General features: G+C 44.2%; 1 protein-coding gene across 3 annotated transcripts in view; it reads left to right on the plus strand.

The window, feature by feature from the left end:
- Positions 1 to 23,348, plus strand: part of NBAS (NBAS subunit of NRZ tethering complex) — a 1,316,984-nt gene that overhangs the window by 665,502 nt on the left and 628,134 nt on the right. For all 3 annotated transcript variants that reach the window (XM_063915380.1, XM_063915382.1, XM_063915381.1), the window contains one exon: positions 22,693 to 22,769. In XM_063915380.1, the coding sequence (XP_063771450.1) occupies positions 22,693 to 22,769 (77 nt within the window). The remainder of the gene's footprint in view (positions 1 to 22,692; positions 22,770 to 23,348) is intronic.

Below are 23,348 nucleotides of genomic sequence, written 5' to 3' on the forward strand. Positions count from 1 at the left end.
AGGTTCACAGGTGTTCGGAGACCACCCTTAGAGGAGGGGGTACTGTCACGAACCGGTCTCTTACCTCTGCGGGTTCTGGGGTTCATCCGTTGCCAGTGCGGTTGCTCGCGGTGCTGTGCGCCCGTGTGGGGACACGGCGTGATCAATGGCACAGGTAATGCAGAGTCTGGGAACTGTGAGTGCGGGGACCAAATGGCCTAAGGCACTGCGGTGTGTCTGCTGTATAGGAGGTGGCCATGTTGGAGACCAAATAGCTAATACAGAGCACTTGTGAAAACACCTGTGGGCAGGTGTAAGCCAATCCCGTGCTTGTGCTGCCTTTAAGTAGGCTGGGATTATGTTACTCTGGGCCAGTGCTTTGTTGTATCAAAGCTGTGCTCTAGCTCTGAGCTCTCTCCGTGCATTCCTGTGTGATTCCCGTGGTCCAGATATCGCCTCCGTTCCCAGAGGTCCGTCTGCAGCCTTCACTGCTGAAAGATCCACCGGCTCTCTGCTGTGCTGTCAGTTAATTGCACTCCTATTGGAAATAGTTGGATTCCCAGTGTCCTGCATGAGGTTACCTTGTCAGTCTGCCTATCATTCAAAGTCTGGAGGATTCTGTTTCTCTCAGCTGTTCGTTTGTTCAACTCTGCATTTAACCCATTCATCACCTTGTCTTCTACTACAGTTTCACAGTGATCTCCGGAACCCGCAAGTAACCCAATTCAGTACTTTTATTTGCTATGTTGTCATTACAAGGATAATTCATCACAGTCTCTCAGTTAACTCTCAAAGCTCCATTGCCAATTCTTACAGTTAATTCTCCATGTCTGCATTAACCAGTTAAACACAATCTGCAGTTCAGCATCAAAGCTTGTTTATATTTGCTATGTTGTCATAACAAGGATAATTCTTCAGTCTCTCAGTTAACTCTCAAAACTCCATTGCAAATCCTTACAGTTATCTCTTCATGTCTGCATTATCCAGTTAATAACATTCTGCAGTTCAGCATCAAAGCTTGTTTATATTTGCTATGTTGTCATAACAAGGATAATTCTTCACAGTCTCTCAGTTAACTCTCAAAACTCCATTGCAAATCCTTACAGTTATCTCTTCATGTCTGCATTATCCAGTTAATCATATTCTGCAGTTCAGCATCAAAGCTCGTTTATATTTGGACAATCCAACATTTATTCATCAGCTTGTTTTGCATATGTTTCCATGAACATTTCTTTTATGTATTTTTGAGTTTTCTCTTGCATATTATTCCTGCAATACTTCAGTATAATATGATGATTAACAACTTGTCAGTTAACTCTTTACTGAATTGTTATTTTGAATAAATATATGAATCGGAACTTTCTTCGTCCTCCCTGCTTTCTTCATAGCCCAGCACCTACACCTGTGGTTGGTCCCGGGTTAACGGATTCACAAAAACACCCGGACCTGACACTGTTCTCTTGCATACTGCACTGGGTTATGTTTCTGGTTTTGTTTTGTTTTTTTGTTGTTTTTTTCTACTTCCTTCTATCCATTCCCCTTTATCTGAATTTTTTTCTTAATTTACTCTATCCATGTTGTATTGCTACAAGTTGAATATCCCTTATCCAAAATGCTTGGGACCAGAGGAATTTTGGATATCGGATTTTTCCGTATTTTGGAATAATTGCATACCATAATGAGATATTATGGTGATGGGACCTAAATCTAAGCACAGAATGCATTTATGTTACATATACACCTTATACAAACAGCCTGAAGGTCATTTTAGTCAATATTTTTTTATAACTGTGCATTAAACAGTGTGTGTCTACATTCACACAATTCATTTATGTTTCATATACACCTTATGCACACAGCCTGAAGGTCGTTTAATACAATATTTTTAATAACTTTGAGTATTAAACAAAGTTTGTGTACATTGAGCCATCAAAAAACAAAGGTTTCACTATCTCAGTCTTACTCAAAAAAGTCTGTATTTCGGAATATTCCGTATTTCAGAATATTTGGATATAGGATACTCAACCTGTATTTAAAAAAAAAAATAATCAAAATTGAAACCAGGCAAAATCTTTAACACGAAGGGCTTTTCCCTGAACTTTAGGGCCAGCTGTAGGCATACAGTTGATACCTGGAGGGTTGTGATTTGTCTGCGGACATGGTAGCTAGGATGAATTGCGCTGTTATACAGCAGCAGTGCATTGTGAACCTCTGAAAAACGTAACCTTGAAAGGCCAAAAAAAAAAAAAAAGTGGACCTTTGGATCGTTTGTTAGCAGAAAAAGAGAATGAAGCGCATCATTTATTTCAGATAGTGTTTACCTACTCCACTGAGTTTTATGACATTGACCACAATTTAAATGTGTTTGTTGAGCCGTAGTAATAAACATTACCGTAAACCGGCAAGCAGTTAGAGAGCGGCGTTTGGCCTTCAGTGCGAGTAAAGAATGGGACACAATTATAGACGCTGCATCAGTTTTTTTCCTGTGACCAGATGTACAATTTATTCTTTCTCTGCTTTTTATGGCACATGTAATTATTGTTTAAGTCTTTTGATGCTATTGCTGGCATTTTGGAAGTGAATGCCAGTGTCCTTAAACTGAACATACTGAAATATGTTTTATTTATTAGGTTTCTTCACAGCCTCACAGACTATGGTAATGGCTAATTAATAGTGCGTGTAGCCTTGCAGAATATGTACTCGGCTAGGCGAATGCTGTTCACTTCTGCATTTCTGCTTATGTTGGGAAGTAGTTATCTCACAGTTACAACTGGAGTTTTCAACTTTCAAGGACTTGTATGCTATTTTGTAAATTGGTGAGTGATAATGTTATCATTATACTTAACTTTGGTGGTCATTCCGAGTTGATCGCAGCTAGCAACTTTTAGCTGCTGCTGCGATCAACAGTTCAAGCAGAAGAAGAGTAGCCCTATACCTACTTACCCTGTGCGATGGATCCAGCGATGATGGGCTCGGCTTTGACGTCACTCCTCCACCCTCCGTTGTCCTGGACACGCCTGCGTTATACTCACCACTCCCCGAAAACGGTCCGGATCCGCCCCTCCACGCCTCCTTGCTGTCAATCTTCTTAGTATCGCCGCTGCGACCGCTCCCGTCGGAAGCCGCGACGTAACCCGGCGACCCCTGTCGCCGGGCACCGTCGCGCCCTGCACCCGCCACGCATGCGCATTCTGTACCCGTTCGCACAGCAGCGAAAAACCACTGCGTGCGAATGGGTCGGAATGACCCCCTTTGTACAGTATGTGTGGCTTATACAAAGTTTGTACGTATGGTTCCTGGAGGCTCTCTTTTGGGCCTAAGGAGAAAATGAGCATTCTGAGAGCACTCCAGGTGGCAGCTTTCTAATCTGGAGGGTGATGTTTCAGATACCCTACATGCCGAATACAGGTGACAGTGCCGCCCTCCCGGCCCTGTGCCCTTGGCAGTGACTCCTCTCGCACAGCCCTAGTTGCTGCCCTGCATGTCATTTACAGAGTGTTCCTGTAAAACAACATTTAAATTTATTAGATTAGAAGACTGTTACAACTATGTGATGATAATGATTTGTCATAACCTAGGCATATATGCTCTGCCATTACAAAAGTGTATGCATGGGATGTGCTCAGGATCCTGGCAGTGGAATCCCAAAGGTCAGAATCCCGAAGGTACTGTAAGTACAGGCGATTAGGCACGGTGGGAAAGGTTAGGCCACTGGGTGGGGGTGGGTGGGCTGGAGCTTAGTGTTAGGCTGTGGGGGTCAGTTAGGGTTAGGCTACGGGAGGGGTGAATTAGGGGTAGGGTGCAATTTCCGCTATCCGTCAGGAACCTGCTGTCAGTATTCTGACGGTTGGGTATCTCGACTACTGGGATTTTGGACCCATCCTGTGTGTGTACCTTGACATACGTACCTACTCGTAAGTTATTTTTGTTTGCTTTTTTTTTTTTGGAGTACTTTACGCCCAATCACTGCTAACTTGGACCCCATGTGTCAGCAACACTTTGTTTATCCGTACACTATCAGACATCAGTATACACTGTACTTTAGTTTATTTAAACTTTAAACGTTGATACATCTTATCAGAACCGCGTGACTCTCCCTAAAGCGTCTTATCTGAATAAAGTCATATAATTTCTTCCTTATAGATAAGAACTGTCTTGTCAAGTGGAGCTGGCTCGTCTATTGCATGTCAACTTCAATTCTCTCTGGGCATTTTGTATTAAAAATGAAAATAATAGGAAGATGATAAAAGATGATTATTCATCCGCTAAGAGAAAGAATCTTCACATTTTGGTGTTATGTGAAAATAATGTAGAAATCCGTGGCAATTAAAGTAATTTACTGATAGAATCTATTTTTTTTTTCTTATTTTTTTTATGTCACCTTCAGATCTTGGCTTTTGGGATAATAGTGGTAGACACACTAATGACAAAAGAGCAGTACGTGTGTGATATAGCAGAGCCAGAGGCAAATTACTGAGCGTTATTAGTCTCGGAGGCTTAATGCATTAGAACAACAGTGCTTTCGGAAACTAGGTAGTTTGCTAACCCCGACATGATACTGTTTGATTATGGAGTTGTTTGCACAGTATTATAGGGCTGCTGTGAAGCCGAAAGTACAAGTTGATCCTGTAGGGATATGTATTCTGTTGCATTCATTTCAATATATTTGTAAAGTTCCCATGTCCAGGCAGAATATCAGATGTTTTGCTGGATATAGTTTTGCACAAGACCTGAACTTGCAGGTGTGCCCAAGCGTTTTCAGGTAGGGTGTGTGACGTCAGTTTCGCCCCCCATCAGCCTGATTCTGTCGCACTGTGTGAATAGGTCCTGGGCTGCGCACAGATTGCACAGACTGAAAAAATCATTAGGTGGTGAGTGAGTTGTGAATGGATTTGCAGCTGACCGGCGTTTCCAGGGATTTATACAAGGCGTGCGCAGACTTGCACGGGGCGGGTTTCCACGCTGTCTGGGTGGCAGCTATCTGATCACAAAAAACTCTGCAAACTCGCAGAAGAGCGATCAGATCTAAATAACCCCCTGGATCCGGTCGGGATCCCACCTGTTAGAAAAGCGATGCCGTAATCCCGACACTATTTGGAATGCCAACACCAGCATACCGAATAGGGACTCCAGCCCGGCGCCGTAGTCCCGACAACCAGGATCCCGAACGAGCAGCCTTGCTGGAGGGGTAAGCCGTGGTGGGGAGGGGTTAGGGTTAGGCTGTGGGGGCATGTTTAGGCTGTGCCCTGGGAGGGAGTTATGTTTAGGCGCCACCGTGGAGGGTAAAGGTTATGCTGTGGGGTAAGTTTAGGCTACGGAAAGGGACGGTCACTGCAGGGGGGGCAGATATAACATTTGCAGAGAGAGTTAGATTTGGGTGGGTTATATTGTTTCTGTGCAGGGTAAATAGTGGGTGCTTTATTTTTACACTGCAATTTAGATTTCAGATTGACCACACTCCACCCAAATCTAACTCTCTCTGTACATGCTGTATCTGCCGTCCCCCGCCCCTTTGCAGTGCACATGGTTTTGCCCATTAGCTAACAAATTTGCTGCTGCCGTGAGGTCTGAATTAGGCCCTTAGTACTGCAATACAGGAACAAGAGTACCGGTGCACCATACACCATTCAAATTATAACTGCTATCATATCCAATGTTCTTGGCATATATGGGCCAATATATGAACCTGCCCACCTTATTCACAGTGACAAGTCCCTAACATCATAGGGGTTCGTCTCTGGGGCACAGAGTACCCCCAAACCTCCTCAGGGCATCACACAAATGAGAAATAAAAGTGAGAAATCAGTGTTAAGCAAGTGAGAGAAGATGCTGAGTGTTAGAAAGAGGACTGGGGAGGTTTGGGGGTACTCTGCACCCGAGAGGCAAAACCCTATAATGTTAGGGACCTGTCCGATGAGTTCACCGTGAAGAATGTGGGCAGTCTCATATATTGGCCAATATATGCCAAGAACCTCGGATATGATAGTTGATACTTTGTGCATGCGCAGGACCCGTGCAGAATGGCAGCAGACAGTCCGTGATTGACAGTCTGCTGCCGTTTGGGGACAGGGAGGGGGGCGGCAACAACCTCCATTTCTCAAAAGAGAGTCATCCTGCCGCCATTGCGGGTAAGGAACAAGGCCAGGATATCCATTAGGGGACAGGGGTTAGAGCACAACTTGGATTGCAGCTCCAAATGGTTTACAAACTGCTAATTCTAAACACTAAATGCAGCAATGTGCAATACATCATTTTTAATTAATCACACATTTTATTACATAAAAAGTGCCCATTAATAACACATACAGTACACCCACCTGCATGTCATTAAAAGTATACAGATAAACATACAGGACATTGACACACATGGGGAGGGACAGATAGGTAATTATTTCAACAAATACTTAAAATTCAAGTGTGAAAATTCTTAAATAGTGACTCTGCAGTATCGTGCTCACGCCTGCCTCCAGCTGCCTCCTGCAGCGCTCCCCTACCCTGCACGGAGCCCTCCCAAGCTCAGACCCCCGATAACACAGCGCTGCTGGCTGTCGCTTGTTATTCGGCATTTGCTGGGTGTGGGAAGGTGGTGCTGTGTCCCTGCATTGATCGCCCCCCTTTCTGTATACTGCAGCTGTGTAATAAGGAGAGGACTGCGCTGCATTACCCACTCCATCTGTGGTGTGCGGTGCTGGCTCCCCACAACTGCCTATTAAAGTGAAAATATTGTGAGGAGCTGACTTTTGCACTCTGCCTGGCTCACTGAATGTGCAGCCGTGTTCTGTATGTGCTCCCCTCCTGCTTCTTGCTTGCTCCCACCCACCTCTGCTGCCCCTTCTGTTGTGGTAGGGACTGGTTCGCAGAATCGGGGAGCGTCCCTAGAGCTCCTGCGGATTGCGACCTTTCCCACGCCTCTCCCACCTCATTTCACCTCCTGCTTGAGGTGGACCCTCAGTACCGCAGCCCCCAGACCCTCTTCTATAATCCGCACAATATACCACACCAGCATCATAACTCATCACGAGTTTGGCTAAATCTGCGGCCTCTTTTCATCCATCCTGCTGCACTGCGGACAAAGCTAACTCTGCTGTTGATGAGTGCAGCACTCATTAACCTAGCGAGGTGCACTCTGCAACCCATAGCTGGAGTTTTCTTACATAGCTCAATATGGAGACCTCTATTGACTTTCCTTACATAATTGAGCCCCGCTATATTGCTGTGGATCAGGCCCTCGATCACGTTATTTAGGTCCCTATATGACCCCTGCAGTTTTCTGCGAAGGACAGCCTTCTACCGTAGGGTACGTGTTTCCTACACATTGCGATACCAGTATATCACCTCAGAAGGTTGCTGATGATACCTTTCCACAATATGCTTCCGTAATGTGACCTCATTCCATCCTGGTTCCCATACATATATATCCGAGTGCTACCAGTGCTCCCCTCCCCACTCCAGTTGTATAATTTACATCTATCTTCTTATTCATCCCCACTCTGTCAAAAAATAAAAAAACTCAGCCGGCCCCCACAAACTTCTTTGGGAACAAAGCCAAATGCGCGCAGACGCAAGGATCTCTACTTGATTCGCCACCTTCTCCTCTGTCCTCTGATTCAAGTATTGACCCCACAAATACAAGCCGTGATGACCAGCTTACTGGAAGGTGTACAGTCTGCTTTTAATCAGGAACTCTCCAAAGCGGTCTCGGAATTTAAATCAGAAATCGCTTTATTGGGGACCAGGACTGATGTTTTGGAAACTGAAACTGATGACATCTGTCGTTCACAACGTCTGGACTCAGAACTTACTCGGCTTCATGACGAGCTTGAACTGCTTAAGGAGAAGCAGGAAGATCAAGAAAATTGTTCCCGTCGTAACAATATTTGTATTTGTCATGTTGCGGAATCCGTGTCTGGTGCTTTTCTGCAGTCCTTTCTTAAAGATTTCTTCCAACACCTGGAGCCGGACCTCTCTGACGATGATTACCTATGCAACAGGGCTCACAGAGCTTTAAGAGGCAAACCTTTGGCAACTCAACCTCCTAGAGATGTTATTGTACGCCTACACTACTATAAGTCCAAAGAAAAATTCTGTTCTCCGCCCGAGACTCTCCCATACATATACTATATTATTCCGAGCCATGCAACTGCAAATATTCTAGACTTTGCTCCTTCTACCATTCAAAAATGGAGGGACCTTCAACCTATCACGAATATCCTTCGCCAACATAACATCCACTATAGAGCCTAATTCAGACCTGATCGTAGCAGCAACTTTGTTAGCAGATGGGCAAAACCATATGCACTGCAGGGGGGACAGATATAACAATTGCAGATAGAGTTAGATTTGGGTGGGGTGTCTTCAAACTGGCATCTAAATTGCAGTGTAGAAATAAGGCAGCCAGTATTTACCCTGCACAGAAACAAAATAACCCCCCAAATCTAACTCTATCTGCAAATGTTATATCTGCCACACCTGCAGTGCACATGGTTTTTCCCAAATGCAAACAAATTTGCTGCCGCGATCAACTCTGAATTACCCCCATAGATGGGGAATCCCCTTGCTTCTCCAGGTCTTTGCTAACGACACCATCTATCCAGCAAAGACTCTAACTCAAGGTCAGGAATTGCTCACCAAATTGGATCTACTCCCGGCCTCTCCTCACACCTCCTCATCCCCGGCTTTCCCTACAGCTCAGCTCCCAAAGCCGCCGATGGCTGAATGGTCAAGAGTGGGCTATCAGCATTCGAGGGACACAGATTCCCCTTGATCTCACTTGGTCACTTTCCATGCCTCCATCACTACCCATTGCAGTTCTTGGACACTGTTCTGTTTCCGTGACTGTAATTTAGCCATGATCACTGTTTGCCGGGTTCCTACCATATCCTTTTTCTTTTTTAGGATGACCCAATACTGGGCCAGTCTGCTGCGTTTTGTTTAATTCTGTGTATATGATATTAGATTATCTCTTCATGTTGTTTTTGATAACTCACATTTTTCGACATGTTATTGTATTGATACTGCTTAGTTTTATTGGTGTTTGATATACTGCATTCTCCCTTATTTCTTCCATTCCCCTTTCCTTCCCACCTTTTTTTCCCTTTCCCTCTCTTCCCCCTCCCCCTCTCTCTTCCCTTGTCCTCCTCTTCCTCATTCCCCTCTACCTTCCCCTATTTCCCCACCCCTCTCCTCCCCACCTGTATTGGTAGCATGTTTATCCTCTCTCTCTCTACGAGTAGAGACTGCTTCTGATGTGTCGGGTACCAGGATGTTCTGGCCAAATTATTTCTAAATGTTTGCCCCCCCCCCCCCCCCCCCCTCCATGCACCCTCTACCACTAACGATTGTTGTTGAGCTACTGTTTTATGTAGCGGTCCTCGAGTGGGACCCGTCTTTTCAGGGTTGTTGCCCCTTTGGGCTCTTTCTGTCTTCTTCTCTTTTCATATTATATTCTCATTTTGCCTTTCTTTCTCCTCTTTTTTCTCTTTCTTTTCCTTGGTTCTGGTGTGGATTCTCGGTGAATGTTTTTCTTCTTCATTTTCTTTTTTGGCAATTGATCCCACGTGAAGTTAACATTCCACCCCACTTCCCATTATGGCTTTGAATTTGCTCTCTGTTAATGTTAATGGGCTTAACTCCCCTAAAAAGCGTACTATGTTGGTCATTCTGAGTTGATCGCTCGCTAGCAGTTTTTAGCAACCGTGCAAACGCTATGCCGCCGCCCACTGGGAGTGTATTTTAGCTTATCAGAAGTATGAACGGTTGTTTCGCAGAGCGCCTGCAAACATTTTTTGAGTAGTTTCAGAGTAGCTCAAAACCTACTCAGCGCTTGCGATCACTTCAGACTATTCAGTTCCGGATTTGACGTCACACACCCGCCTAGCGTTCGCCCAGCCACGCCTGCGTTTTCCCTTGCACTCCTGTGTTTTTCCGAACACTCCCTGAAAACGGTGCCACCCAGAAACGCCCACTTCACGTCAATCACTCTGTGGCAACCAGTGCGACTGAAATGCATCGCTAGACCCTGTGCAAAATTGCATCGTTCGTTGTGCTCGTACATCACGCGTGCGCATTGCGCTGCATACGCATGCGCAGAACTGCCTTTTTTTAGCCTGATCGCTGCGCTGCGAATAAATGCAGCTAGCGATCAACTCGGAATGACCCCCTATAGTCCTTGGTGCCTGTAACAGGGAGAGGGCAGACGTTGTTTTCTTCCACGAGACTCATCTTACCGGTTCGCATACTCCGCTAAAAGGTAAGCAATACTCCCAGACCTATTTTGTCTCAGCTGATTGTAAAAAGCGGGGAGTTGCGATCCTATTTCACTGCGGGTCCCTTTCATTCATATTAAGATGATAGCAGAACCGGAAGGACGTTACATTGTTGTAATTGGTTCCTTACGCTCAGACACATTCACCTTTGTCTCTGTATATGCTCCTAACCAGGATCAAGCCCAGTTCTTTCAACACTTATTTTCCCGTCTCCACAAAATCGCGCAAGGTCACGTTATTCTAGGTGGCAATTTTAATACAGTTCTTGACCCTTCCCTAGATAAATCTGGCAGCTCAGGCCCCAAAAAAGACACTACTTTGTCTAGGGCATCTCTTACTCTTCTTCTTCCCTTAAACAATTTAACCTCTGTGACTCTTGGAGGTTCTGACATTCCTCGGCCCGCGGCTACACACTACTTGGCCCCCCACCAACAATACTCTCGCATCGACATGCTTCACTTCTCCCAGTCTCTTACCTCGTCCTTAATGGACACTGGTATTACCCCTTTTATGTGGACTGACCAAGTGGGTGTCTACATTCTATTGGATCTTCTACAGGGTTGCCCTCCGTCTCGCAAATGGCGATTAGATGACACATTGCTACTGCATCCTTCGAGTGTAACTGATCTCAAAACTGCCCGTAAGCATTATTTTGAGGAAAACGATACCCCTGAAATCGACCCTGGAATCATATGGGAAGCCCACAAAGCCACTCTCCAAGGCCATATAATGGTAAAAACCTCTATTATGCAAAAAAAAGATGACACAAGAGGTCTCGTCTCTTGAACGTCAAATTTCAACCTTACTAGCCCAACATAAACTTAACCCTACAGCCGCACTTCTTACTCAGATTAATAATTTTAAAGGACAATTGAATACTCTCTTCTCCCATCGTGCTGCCACTACCCTGCGGAAACTACACCAAAGGTTTTTCGATAAATCTGATAAAATCGACTCTGTTAGCCAACAAGCTACAGCGTAAGCAGACCCTGGCCTCCATAGACAAACTATTCTTCTACACTAAAAGGCTTCACATATGATTCTATAGTGATGGTTGACGAATTTAGGGATTTTTATAATTCCCTGTATAACCTCCTAGTGCCTCCTACTTCTCCGCTTGAAACTGAAGCTGTCCAGTCATACTTGTCCAATACGCCCCTATCTTGTATAACTGATAGCCAATTGTCCGCATTGAATAATGACATTACACAAGAAGAAACTGTGGCCGCCATTAACTCCATGCGACCCTCCGCTGCCCCAGGACCCGATGGTTTTATGGCTCAATACTATAAAACATTTGCGCCTGAAATCGCTCCCCACCTCACCTCTTTATTTAATTGCATCTTGAATGGCGCCTCATTTGCACCCGCTTCATTGCAAGCTGACATTGTGGTGATCCCAAAACCTGATACAGATCCCTCGAAATGTGCTAATTACCGCCCAATCTCTCTACTCAACGTAGACCTAAAGATCTACGCCAAAATCTTAGCATTGCATCTCGCCACTCACCTTCACTCAGACCACGTGGGCTTTATCCCAGGTCGCCAAGCGTCCGACAACACCAGAAGAGCCATAGACGTAATCCACTCTATCCACAAACAGAATCTTTCCTCGCTGATTTTAGATCTAGATACCGAGAAGGCATTCGACCGTATTTCATGGTCCTTTGCCTTCCAGGTTCTCCACAGAATGGGCTTTGGTGGTAGATTCCTCCAAGGTGTTCAAGCACTGTACCACTCCCCATCGGCCACGGTTTCAGATAGCCGCTTTACCTCTTCCCCTTTTGGGATTGCTAGTGGCACCAGGCAGGGCTGCCCATTCTCCCCCTTAATATTTGCCCTAGTTAAGGAACCCCTAGCTGCGAGGATACGTTCCAATGCTGACATTGCTGGTGTGCGAGTAGGCCCAACTGAACACAGAATTGTGCTCTATACAGACAATGTCTTAATATCCCTGGGACAACCGGCCCAAGCTCTGCAACCTCTCCTGGCCGAAACAGACCTTTATTCCAAATTTTTCCGGTTATAAAATCAATCCCGACAAAACTGAAGTACTTGATTTCTATGTTCCGGGCCCGGCCAAATTGACTCTCGAAGTTTCATTCCCGTTTAAATGGCATAAACGCAAACTTAAATACCTAGGTATCTTTTTAACCCACCGGCATCACCAACTCTCTCAGGCTAACTTCCCCCGTGTTCTAGACCAGGTCAAATCAGACCTGCTCTCGTGGTCTTCTTTATTTATATCATGGATAGGTCGAATTAATTTGGTGGAGATGAACGTGCTCCGTAAACTCCTTTATCTTTTCCAAACACTCCCAATCTTCGTCCCCTCTTATGTATTTACATTTTTATGATTCTAGTCCTCTCGTTTTATTTGGGCTAACCAGCATCCCCGGATTCGCTTACGACTGCTACAGCACCCTAGTCTTGGTGGAGGTCTAGGTATTCCAGATTTCAGACGTTATTATATTGCAGCGCAATTTGCTTTCTGTGTACAATGGTGTAACCCTGGGGCATGGAAGGTCTGGACTGATATTGAGGCTGCTGAACTGGGGCTTTCTTCTGTCTCCTCCCTTCTGTGGATCCCAAGGTCCAACCGGCCCAAAACTATAGTCTCCCACCCGAACATATCTCACTCCTTATCTGTCTGGCACTCAGCAAACAAAAAATACAGACTAGCCCCCCCCCCCCCCCCCAAATCTCCGATTGTGCCTCTCCTACATAACCCTGCTTTTCCTCCAAGTATGCACAATACATCATTCCTCCCGTGGAAAAACAGGGGCATACTGTTTCTTAATGATATCTCCGCAAATGCACATTTTCCCCGATTCTCTCAAATTCAGGAGGATACATCTATTCCCACTAAACATTTTTTCCAGTTCCTCCAAATTAGACATTTTCACTCTACTATACACCTGATTATTACCAAACGTCCCCTGACTGCTTTTGAGGCATTGTGCCTTAGACGTTCTTCCACTAGAGGCCTGATATCTCTTATATACACATTACTTACTGACTACCCTTCCCCCCCACCTTACTCCTTAAGAGACGGCTTGGGAAACCGACCTTCACCCTACCCTAGTTGAGGATGAGTGGACGTAGATTTGGGCCAACGCTGCCTCTAATTCCATATGCGTTAAGATTAAAGAGAACACATACAAATTAATTTACATATGGTACTACGTCCCCTCAATACTTTGCAAAATTTACCCTGGCTCTTCCAATAGGTGTTGGAGGCTGTGATACAGCAGGCTCCTTCATACATATATGGTGGTCTTGCCCTAAAATAATTACTTTATGGAAGGATGTCATCGCCTACATAACGACTTTATTACAATTGCCTATTCCGTACAACCCTAAGATATTTTTTTTTGCCACTATATTTCCCAACTTTATCCAAAACCAATTGATGCATCATGTGGTCTCTGCAACCACCTGCCAAATTGCGATGGACTGGAAACGTGCTGATGCTCCTTCCATTCATTCTATATTAGCTCGGATTTGGTACGTGTACCGCATGGAATATATGACTAGCATTATTAATAACTCCTCCAAAAAATGTAACTCTGTATGGTCCGCATGGATTTCCCTCCAACGAGTTGCCTCCCCATTTGCTTTCTGATTTGTCGTCCTTTTTTCAGATTTCATCAGATATTATCTCACTCTTTCACCGAGGATCCACCCTTTCTATCTTTTCCCTTATCTGTTCCTCTTCTACTGGCCTCTTCCTTCGCCTCTCTCAACTACCACTTCCTTTTAACTCTATTCTCTTCCTTTCTCTTCTCTCTTTTCTTTCTCTCTCTTTGTCTTTTCCTTTTCTTCTTTAATTGTTAAAATGTATCATGTTCATTATACCGTCTACATTGTTTTTTCCAATTTTATGCACTTGTTTTTATGTTTCTTGCTTTTGACAGCTGTATTATAGTATTGTGTTCTGATCCCTCTAATAAACAAATTCTATAAAAAAAAAATAGTGACTCTGCAGTATCACTAATCTAACAGCACAGTGGGAAAGCACCAGCCTTGCTGATCCTGACTTTCCAGCTCCCTGACAGACTCCTAACATACCAGCTGCACACGGTTTACACCACTTTGGAATAAGTTTATACAGCGGTAACAGAATGACCAATAGCGATAAATGACCTATATCGCCAATAACACTCATTTTGGTAAGGTGATAGCCATGTCAGTAATGTGCAGTATGGAATTTGCCACATAAACTCATAAATAAGGATATTTTTAGATAAATCTCTAAACCTTGGTCTATTCCTGGAAATTAACATAGGTGGCAACTATGGGGCAAAGCTTGGAGGGAGATTAAGTACCAACCAATCAGCTTGTGGCTGTCATTTTTCAAACACAGCCTGTAACATGGCAGTTAGGAGTTGGTTGATTGATTGGTATTTTATTTGTCTCTCCCGAAGCTTTGATACAGAGAACTCTATGTCCATACAGGTCACCACCTCTAGAATATTTCTAGCAGCATACAGCTCTCTGCCGTGAACTCCGATATACAGATAAGTGCTGCTAGTAAAGCACTTCCCATGACAACAGCTTTGACCATTGAGATTCAGAACCATTTACATATAGATTAGTGACTGCTACTAGCTGGCTGATTCTGAAACTCATTACAGTATAGAGCTCTGGTAGCTGTAGTGAAGGGATCTTACCAGAGGTTTTCTGAACTTGTAACCGTAATCAGAATTCACAAAGTGCTTGAATTAATAAGCTTGTCCAATACTATTATTAATTCTCCCTTTCACCACCTGTTCACCATGTATAACCCCCTGCCACCCCTCACCCCCGTTTGTTTCATACATCCCCTATGGCAGTATAAATGCTGATTGAGCGGTGTAGAGGCGCAGGCATGGTATACCACTCATCTCCCTGTTCCCGGCCTCCATGGAAATGATTTGTCTTTTTGTGTCTCACTGCTCCATTTCAACTATAATTCAATGACATGTTCTGTATTTCATTGTACAATATACTGGGGCCTTCTGCTATCACATACACCACATTACAGTGGAATAATGATGACTGAAATGAGGTTTGCATTGAAACAGGCACCTGGAGACCCTGTATGTAGGTGTGGAGACGGGTCCTGCACACAGAGCAACTGTTTAGTCGTTGGGGTCATATATGGTTGAAGCAATATTTCCTCCTTTGACTGATGAGCAGGAACTTGGAGGTGATATCCAATGGCAGACTATGGGTGACACTCACTGCAAGAGTCCATTGAATAAACCCAACACTTTGGTGTATGCTCCCTGTAGCATTTTCTTGTGTGCACTGTCCCTCTAACGACAATCATGAACTCAGAGGACACTGACTTACACCCCTGTGTTCCATTTATAATGGAGGGAAGTTTTAAGACCACCACAATCCAGTTATGGCCTCATTTAACGATCCTTCTAGACATACATTTTTGCAGAGTGGTGTGATACAAAAACTATAGTCATAGAATATGACGGCAGGTTAGACCCACTTGGCCCATCTATTCTGCCCTAAGCACATGTACAGGTGAAACTCAGAAAATTATAATATTGTGCAAAAGTTTATTTCTTTCAGTAATTCAACTTACAATGTGAAACTAATATATTGTATAAACTCATTACATGCAAAGTGAGATATTTCAAGCCTTTATTTGTTATAATTTTAATGATTGTGCCTTACAGCTTAAGAAAACCCCAAATCCAAAATCTCAGAAAATTAGAATATTATATAAAATCAATAAAAAAAGGATTTTAAATACAGAAATGTTGGCCCTCTGAAAAGTATAATCATGCATATGTACGCAGTACTTGGTTTGGGCCCATTTTGCATGAATTACTGCCTCAGTGCGTCTTGGCGTGGATTCTATCAGTCTGTGGCACTGCTGAGGTGTTATGGAAGACCAGGAAGCTTCAATCGCGGCCTTCGGCTCTTCTGCATTGTTCGGTCTCATGTCTCTCATCTTTCTCTTGGCAATGCCCCATATATTCTATATGGGGTTCAGGTCAGGCGAGTTTGCTGGCCAATCCAGCACAGTAATCATTGAAGCATATTTTGGTACTTTTGGCAGTGTGGGCAGGTGCCAAGTTCTGCTGGAAAATGAAGTCTGCATCTCCATAAAGCTTGTCTGCTGAAGGAAGCATGAAGTGCTCTAAAATGGCCTGGTAGGCGGCTGCGTTGACTCTGGACTTAATAAAGTACAGTGGACTAACACCAGCAGATGACATGGCTCCCCAAATCAACACAGACTGTGGAAACTTCACACTGAACTTCAATCATCTTGGATTGTATGCCTCTCCATTCTTCCTCCATACTCTGGGACCTTGGTTTCCAAATGAGGTGCAAAATTTGCTCTCATCAGAAAAGAGGACTTTGGACCACTGAGTAACAGACAAGTTCTTTTTTTCTTTAGCCCAGGTAAGACGCTTCTGACGTTTCTTGTTCAGGAGCGGCTTGACAAGAGGAATACGACATTTGAAGCCCATGTCCAGGATCCGTCTGTGTGTGGTGGCTCTTGATGCACTAACTCCAGCCTCAGTCCACTCCTTGTGAAGCTTACCCACACTTTTGAATGGCCTTTTCCTGACAGTCCTCTCCAGGCTGCGGTCATCCCTGCTGCTTGTGCACCTTTTTCTACCAAAACCTGGTTCAATGACCATCGGATTACTGTGCTGAAGCATCCGGGTCTTCCATAACACCTCGGCAGTGCCACAGGCTGATAGAATCCATGCCAAGACGCATTGAGGCAGTTATTCATGCAATAGGGGCCCAAACCAAGTACTGAGTAGATATGCATGATTATACTTTTCAGATGGCCAACATTTCTGTATTTAAAATCCTTTTTTTTTTTTTTAATGTAATATTCTAATTTTCTGAGATTTTGGATTTGGAGTTCTCTTAAACTGTAAGCCACAATCATCAATATTATAACAAATAAAGGCTTGAAATTTCTCACTTTTCATGTAATGAGTCTCTATAATATATTACGTTAAGTTGAATTACTGAAATAAATGAACTTTTGCACGTTATTCTAATTCTCTGAGTTTCACCTGTACATGCACACACATGATAGGGTTATTTTTTTGTCTGGGGCTAATTAACCTACCAGTATATTTTTGGTTTGTGGGAGTACCTGGAGCAAACCTATGCAAGCACAGGGAAGCTATACAAACTCCACACTACCGTGGTTGGAACCCATGACCTCAGTGATGTAAGGCAGTAATACGAACCATTACACCATATGTTCTGCCCTGTGTAATAAGCTATAGAATTCTATACATTAATAGCCTGTGACCTCTTACCATGAGTTGTGATATCTTATCACAAGATTTCTTTTTTGTTTGCAGGTCATTCAAAATTGTTGTGGTTCTGTGTAGTATACAATGCTGATGTTTTGTGTGGTACATTGCTGTAATTGTCATTGCTGTGGTTCTGTGTGGTACATTGCTGTGATTGTCATAGCCATGGTTCTGTGTGATATACACTGTGATTGCCATTGCTGTGGTTCTGTGTGGTACATTGCGGTGATTATCATTGCTGTAGTTCTGTGTGGTACATTGCGGTGATTATCATTGCTGTGGTTCTGTGTGGAACATTGCTGTTATTGCCATTGCCGTGGTTCTGTATGGTACATTGTTGTGATTGTCATTGCTGTAGTTCTGTGTGTACATTGCAGTGATTGTCATTGCCATGGTTCTGTATGGTACACTGCTGTGATTGTCATTCCTATGGTTCTGTGTGATATATTGCAGTGATTGCCATTGTTGTGGTTCTATGTGATGTACATTGCTGTTATTGTCATTGCTGTGGTTCTGTGTAGTTCATTGCTGTGCTTGTCATTGCCATGGTTCTGTGTGGTATATAGTGTTCCCCCTAGGATGAGGCAGGGGCAGGGCGCCGGAGTTCGGGGACACATTGGTGCGCCCAAAACGGGGGCTTGGCCATGCAAATTAGGGGGCGTGGTCACACCCTTGTCATTTTAGTGTGCGGTGCGGCCCACAGACGCTACTATAGAGGTCGTCTGTGGCCGGCGACGTCACTTTTGGGGGCGTGCCCAGCACCTCCGTCGGTGCTGGGCTTCCCCCAGCTCTCTCCCAATGCGTGAATGGATGCCGCGCACATGCGCACGGCATCTTTACACGCTGGGAGGGCAGGAAGCGGGCGGCTGTTCTAGCAGGGTGCCGCAAAAGGGGCATGGCGGGTTTTGTCTTCTAGAAAAACGGGCAGGGCTCCCTGCTAAAACAGTCTAGAGTGAACACTAGGTATACACTGTGAATGTCATTGCTGTGGTTCTGTTTGGTTCATTACTGTGAATGTCATTTCTGTGGTTCTGTGTGGTACATTGCTGTGACTATCATTGCTATGGTTCTGTATGGTGTACATTGCTGTGATTGTCATTGCTATGGTTCTGTATGGTGTACATTGCTGTGATTGTCATTGCAATGGTTCTGTGTGATAAATTGCTGTAATTGCCATTGCTATGGTTTGAGGTGGTGTACATTGCTGTGATTGTCATTGTTGTGGTTCTGTGTGGTGCATTGCTGTGACTGTCATTGTTGTGGTTCATTGCTGTAATTGTCATTGATGTGGTTCTGTGTGGTACATTGCTGTGATTGTCATAGCCATGGTTCTGTGTGGTATACACTATGATTGCCATTGCTTTGGTTCTGTGTGGTACATTGCTCTGAATGTCATTGCTGTTGTTCTTTATGGTATATTGCTGTGATTATCATTGATGTGAATCTGTGTGGAACATTGCTGTTGTTGCCATTGCCGTGGTTCTGTGTGGAACATTGCTGTTATTGCAATTGCCGTGGTTCTTTGTGGTATATTGCTGTGATTGTCATTGCTGTAGTTCTGTGTTGTGGTACATTGCTGTGATTATCATTGCTGTAGTTCTGTGTGTTACATTTCTGCGTTTGTCATTGCCATGGTTATGTGTGGTATACACTGTGATTGCCATTGCTGTGGTTCTGTGTGTAGCATTGCTCTGAATGCCATTGCTGTGGTTCTGTGTGATACATTGCTGTGATTATCATTGCTGTGGTTCTGTGTGGAACATTGCTGTTATTGCCATTGCAGTGGTACTGTGTGGTACATTGCTGTGATTGTCATTGCTGTAGTTCTGTGTGGTGCATTGCATAGCCAGATTGGGTGGGTGGGGGGGGGGGGGGGTCGCAGGGCATACTGTACCCCGGGCCCCCCTTTGTCAGGAGGCCCAATGACCAGAGCACACTGACATCACTAGCTTTCTCTCTTATGCAGCAGCAGAACCAAGCAGCCAGAATGTGAGCAGGGCAGTAATTCAGTGCAGGCAGAGACACCGAAGTATCAGGTTTCATGAGCTACCTATGGAGCTTTCCAACTGAGGAGAGTTAGGAGGGTGGAGAGAACTGTAAGTAACACAGGGATACCAGCTTCTCCTGCGCCCTGCCTGGTTGTCTGGGTACTGTGTAACCTGTTATCTATTGAGGGTCTAGAGTGAGAGACACACAGAATATTCCTGAGTCCTGTCCCAATATGTAAGTAATACAGAAGCTGCTGCTATTCTTGCATGTGATATGATATATATTACAGATTTTATTTTTCTATGTGTATTTTAAGGTTAAGTTGTCTTTGTTTCACTACAATAACTTTTATAAAATAGTTGTATCTCAATTATGTGGAGCTAAAAACAGTACCCAGGCATTATTAAACTATTAGTTTAAATATAATATACACCATTGGTTTAAATTTAATATACACAATCTATTCCTCCCACCATGACCCATTCCAGGAGGGACAAATGCTCTCTACCTGGACCTCCATCTAAATTTATGATTGCAATCACCTGTGTTGTAATACCTTTCTTATCAATTAAATAGTTCAACACGGGTCACACCAATCATACTGTATATTAAGAGGGAAGTCATATTGGGAGGTATGCACAATTTAATGTAAACCCCTCCTTCCACCAGGGCCCCCCTGTCTTAAGAGCCCCGGGCACCTCCATGGCTTAATCCGGCCCTGGTGCTTTGCTGTGATTGTCATTGCTGTAGTTCTGTGTAGTACATTGCTGTGATTGTCATTGCCATGGTTCTGTGTGGTATACACTGTGATTGCCATGGCTGTGGTTTTTGTGTGGTACATTGCTGTGATTGCCATTGCTGTGGTTCTGTGTAGTTTATTGCTGTGATTGCCATTGCTGTGTGTTCTGTGTGGTACATTGCTGTGAATGGCATTGCCATGGTTCTGTGTGGTATACACTGTGAATGCCATTGCTGTGGTTCTGTGTGGTACATTGCTGTGATTATCATTGCAGTTATTCTGTATGGTGTATATTGGGGTGTAGTATGGCTGACCGGCGGTCTCCTGACCACCGGTCAGCTTACCGACGCCGGGATCCCGGCCGCATACCGACGCCGGGATCCCGGCGGGGAGAGGCGAGTGCAGCAAGCCCCTTGCGGGCTCGCTGCGCTCGCCACGCTGCGGGCTCGGTGGCGACCTACGGTCGCCACGGGTTCTATTCCCACTCTATGGGTGTCGTGGACACCCACGAGTGGAAATAGTCCCTGTTGGTCGGCATGCCGACCATCGGGATAGTGGGTGTCGGGAAGCTGCAGGAGATCATGTGACCGTCGGTCTCCCGACCGTCGGTCACAGGAATACCACCCTGTATATTGCTGTGAGTGTCATTGCCATGGTTCTGTGAGATACATTGCTGTGATTGCCATTGCTGTGGTTTGAGGTGGTGTACTTTGCTGTGATTGTCATTGTTGTGGTTCTGTGTGGTACATTGCTGTGATTTTCATTGTTGTGCTTGTCATTGCCGTGGTTCTGTGTGGTACATTGCTGTGATTGTCATTGCCGTGGTTTTGTGTGGTATATTTCTGTGATTATCATTGCTTTGGTTCTGTGTGGAGCATTGCTGTGATTATCATTGATGTTGTTCTGAGTGGTACATTGCTGTGATTGTCATTGCTGTGGTTCTGTGTGGAACATTGCTGTGTTTATCATTGCCTTGGTTCTGTGTTGTGTACATTGCTGTGATTGTCATTGCTGTGGTTCTGTGTGGTGTACAGTACATTGCTGTGATTGTCATTATTGTGGCTCTGTGTGGTGCATTGCTGTGATTGTCATTGCTGTGGTTCTGTGTGGAGCATTGCTGTGATTGCATTGTTGTGGTTCTGTGCGGAACATTGCTGTGATTGTCATTGCCGTGGTTCTGAGTACTGTACATTGCTGTGGTTCTGTGTAGTACATTGCTGTTAATGTAATTGCTGTGGTTCTGTGTGGTACATTGCTGTGGTTCTGTGTGACGTACATTACTGTGATTGTTGTTGTGTTTCTTTGGTACATTTGAGTGATTTTCATTGCTGTGGTACATTTGAGTAAATGTCATTGCAGTGGTTCTGTGTGGTACATTGCTGGGATTGTCATTGCAGTGATTCTGTGTGGAACATTGCTGTGATTGTCATTGCCATGGTTCTGTGTGGTATACACTGTGATTGTCACTGCTGTGGTTCTCTATGGTACATTGCTTTGAATGTCAGTGCTGTGTTTCTGTGTTGTGTAGATTGCTGTGGTTCTGTCTGGTATACACTGTGGTTATCATTGCTGTGGTTCTGTGTGGAACATTGCTGTGATTGTCATTACCGTGTTTCTGTGTGGTACATTGCTGTGATTATCATTGCTGCTGTTCTGTGTGGTGTGTATTGCTCTGGTTTTGTGGGGTTCATTGCTGTGAAAGTCATTGCTGTGGTTCTGTGTGGTACGTTGCTGTGAATGTCATTGCTGTGGTTCTGTGTGGTGCATTGCTGTTGTCATTGCTGTGGTTCTGTGTGGTGTATTGCTGTGAAAGTCATCGCTGTGGTTCTGTGTGGTGCATTGCTGTTGTCATTGCTGTGGTTCTGTGTGGTACATTGCTGTGAATGTCATTGCTGTGGTCCTGTGTGGGGCATTGCTGTTGTCATTGCTGTGGTTCTGTGTGGTGCATTGCTGTTGTCATTGCTGTGGTTCTGTGTGGTACGTTGCTGTTATTGCCATTGCTGTTGGAAAATATAGGAGCTTTCAAGATTATTTGCCCCTGTGATTGAATCCTGCAGACCCTGCATTCTTCCTGCATAGTCCTTGTCTTTCTTCCACGGGCTGATTTTATTTTATGACATACTGATTATCCCAGTGAAATGTGTACAGGATATGTTCCCACAATCTGCTGCAGCATCTGTTACCTCGTGTTTAGCTGTAATGTGAAAATATTTTGCCTAACAATTAACGTAAGGCAGTATTACATTACATCGTCCATGATCTGTTCCGTGAATCATAGAAGCTAGTGTTTCATTTAAATTACGCAAATCATTATTCCATGCGCAGTGTTTAATGAAGGCTTTAGCCATATCAAACTACATGGGGCTTTTAAATCAACCACAGATCTGTGAAAAGTGTTGTTTATTTTTATTTCTGCTTTTGTTTTCCAGTCCTGCTGCAGTTGGCCAGCGACACTCTGCCGAATGATATTACTCTGTCTGTTGCCTACCTGCTTGCACTGCCACAAGTAAGTCTCATTTTTACTGTATGTTTCTATACAGTTTATTTTAAATTTGGGACATGTCCTACAGATATTTTTTCCCCCGAAAGTGTGCCTTGGGCGCAATCTAATGTAATATGACGCACAAGCAGCGTCTGCTGATTAAAATGATATGCAGCATGCCTATATTCTGTGTGTAATTGCGACTTTATCTGCATCCGAAATGCCACGTTAGTGTTTCCCATTAAAAACACTGTAGCATAGCATTTTGTCTGCAAATACAGTCGCAGTCACACATAGAATATACTGTAGGCACGCTTCATATCATTTAAATCAACAGAAGCTGCTTGTGCGTCCTATTACTGTACATTACTTTGCGTCTAAGATGCATTTTTGCGGAAAAAAATGCAAAAAAGATGCTTGTCGCTACTGAGTCATACGGCACTCACGCGTGTGTACCGCGACTTGTAGCGCACGGAGCAAAGATGTAAGAGGACACATCTGTATGTCACACTATGAAATAAACTACATAAGTTAAATAAACTAAACAACTTTAGACAAATGAAATCTGAACAAAATAAGACCCCGCTAAATCCACCCAAACCC

The sequence above is a fragment of the Pseudophryne corroboree genome, chromosome 4 (assembly GCF_028390025.1).
Source record: "Pseudophryne corroboree isolate aPseCor3 chromosome 4, aPseCor3.hap2, whole genome shotgun sequence".
NCBI classification, from domain to species: domain Eukaryota; kingdom Metazoa; phylum Chordata; class Amphibia; order Anura; family Myobatrachidae; genus Pseudophryne; species Pseudophryne corroboree.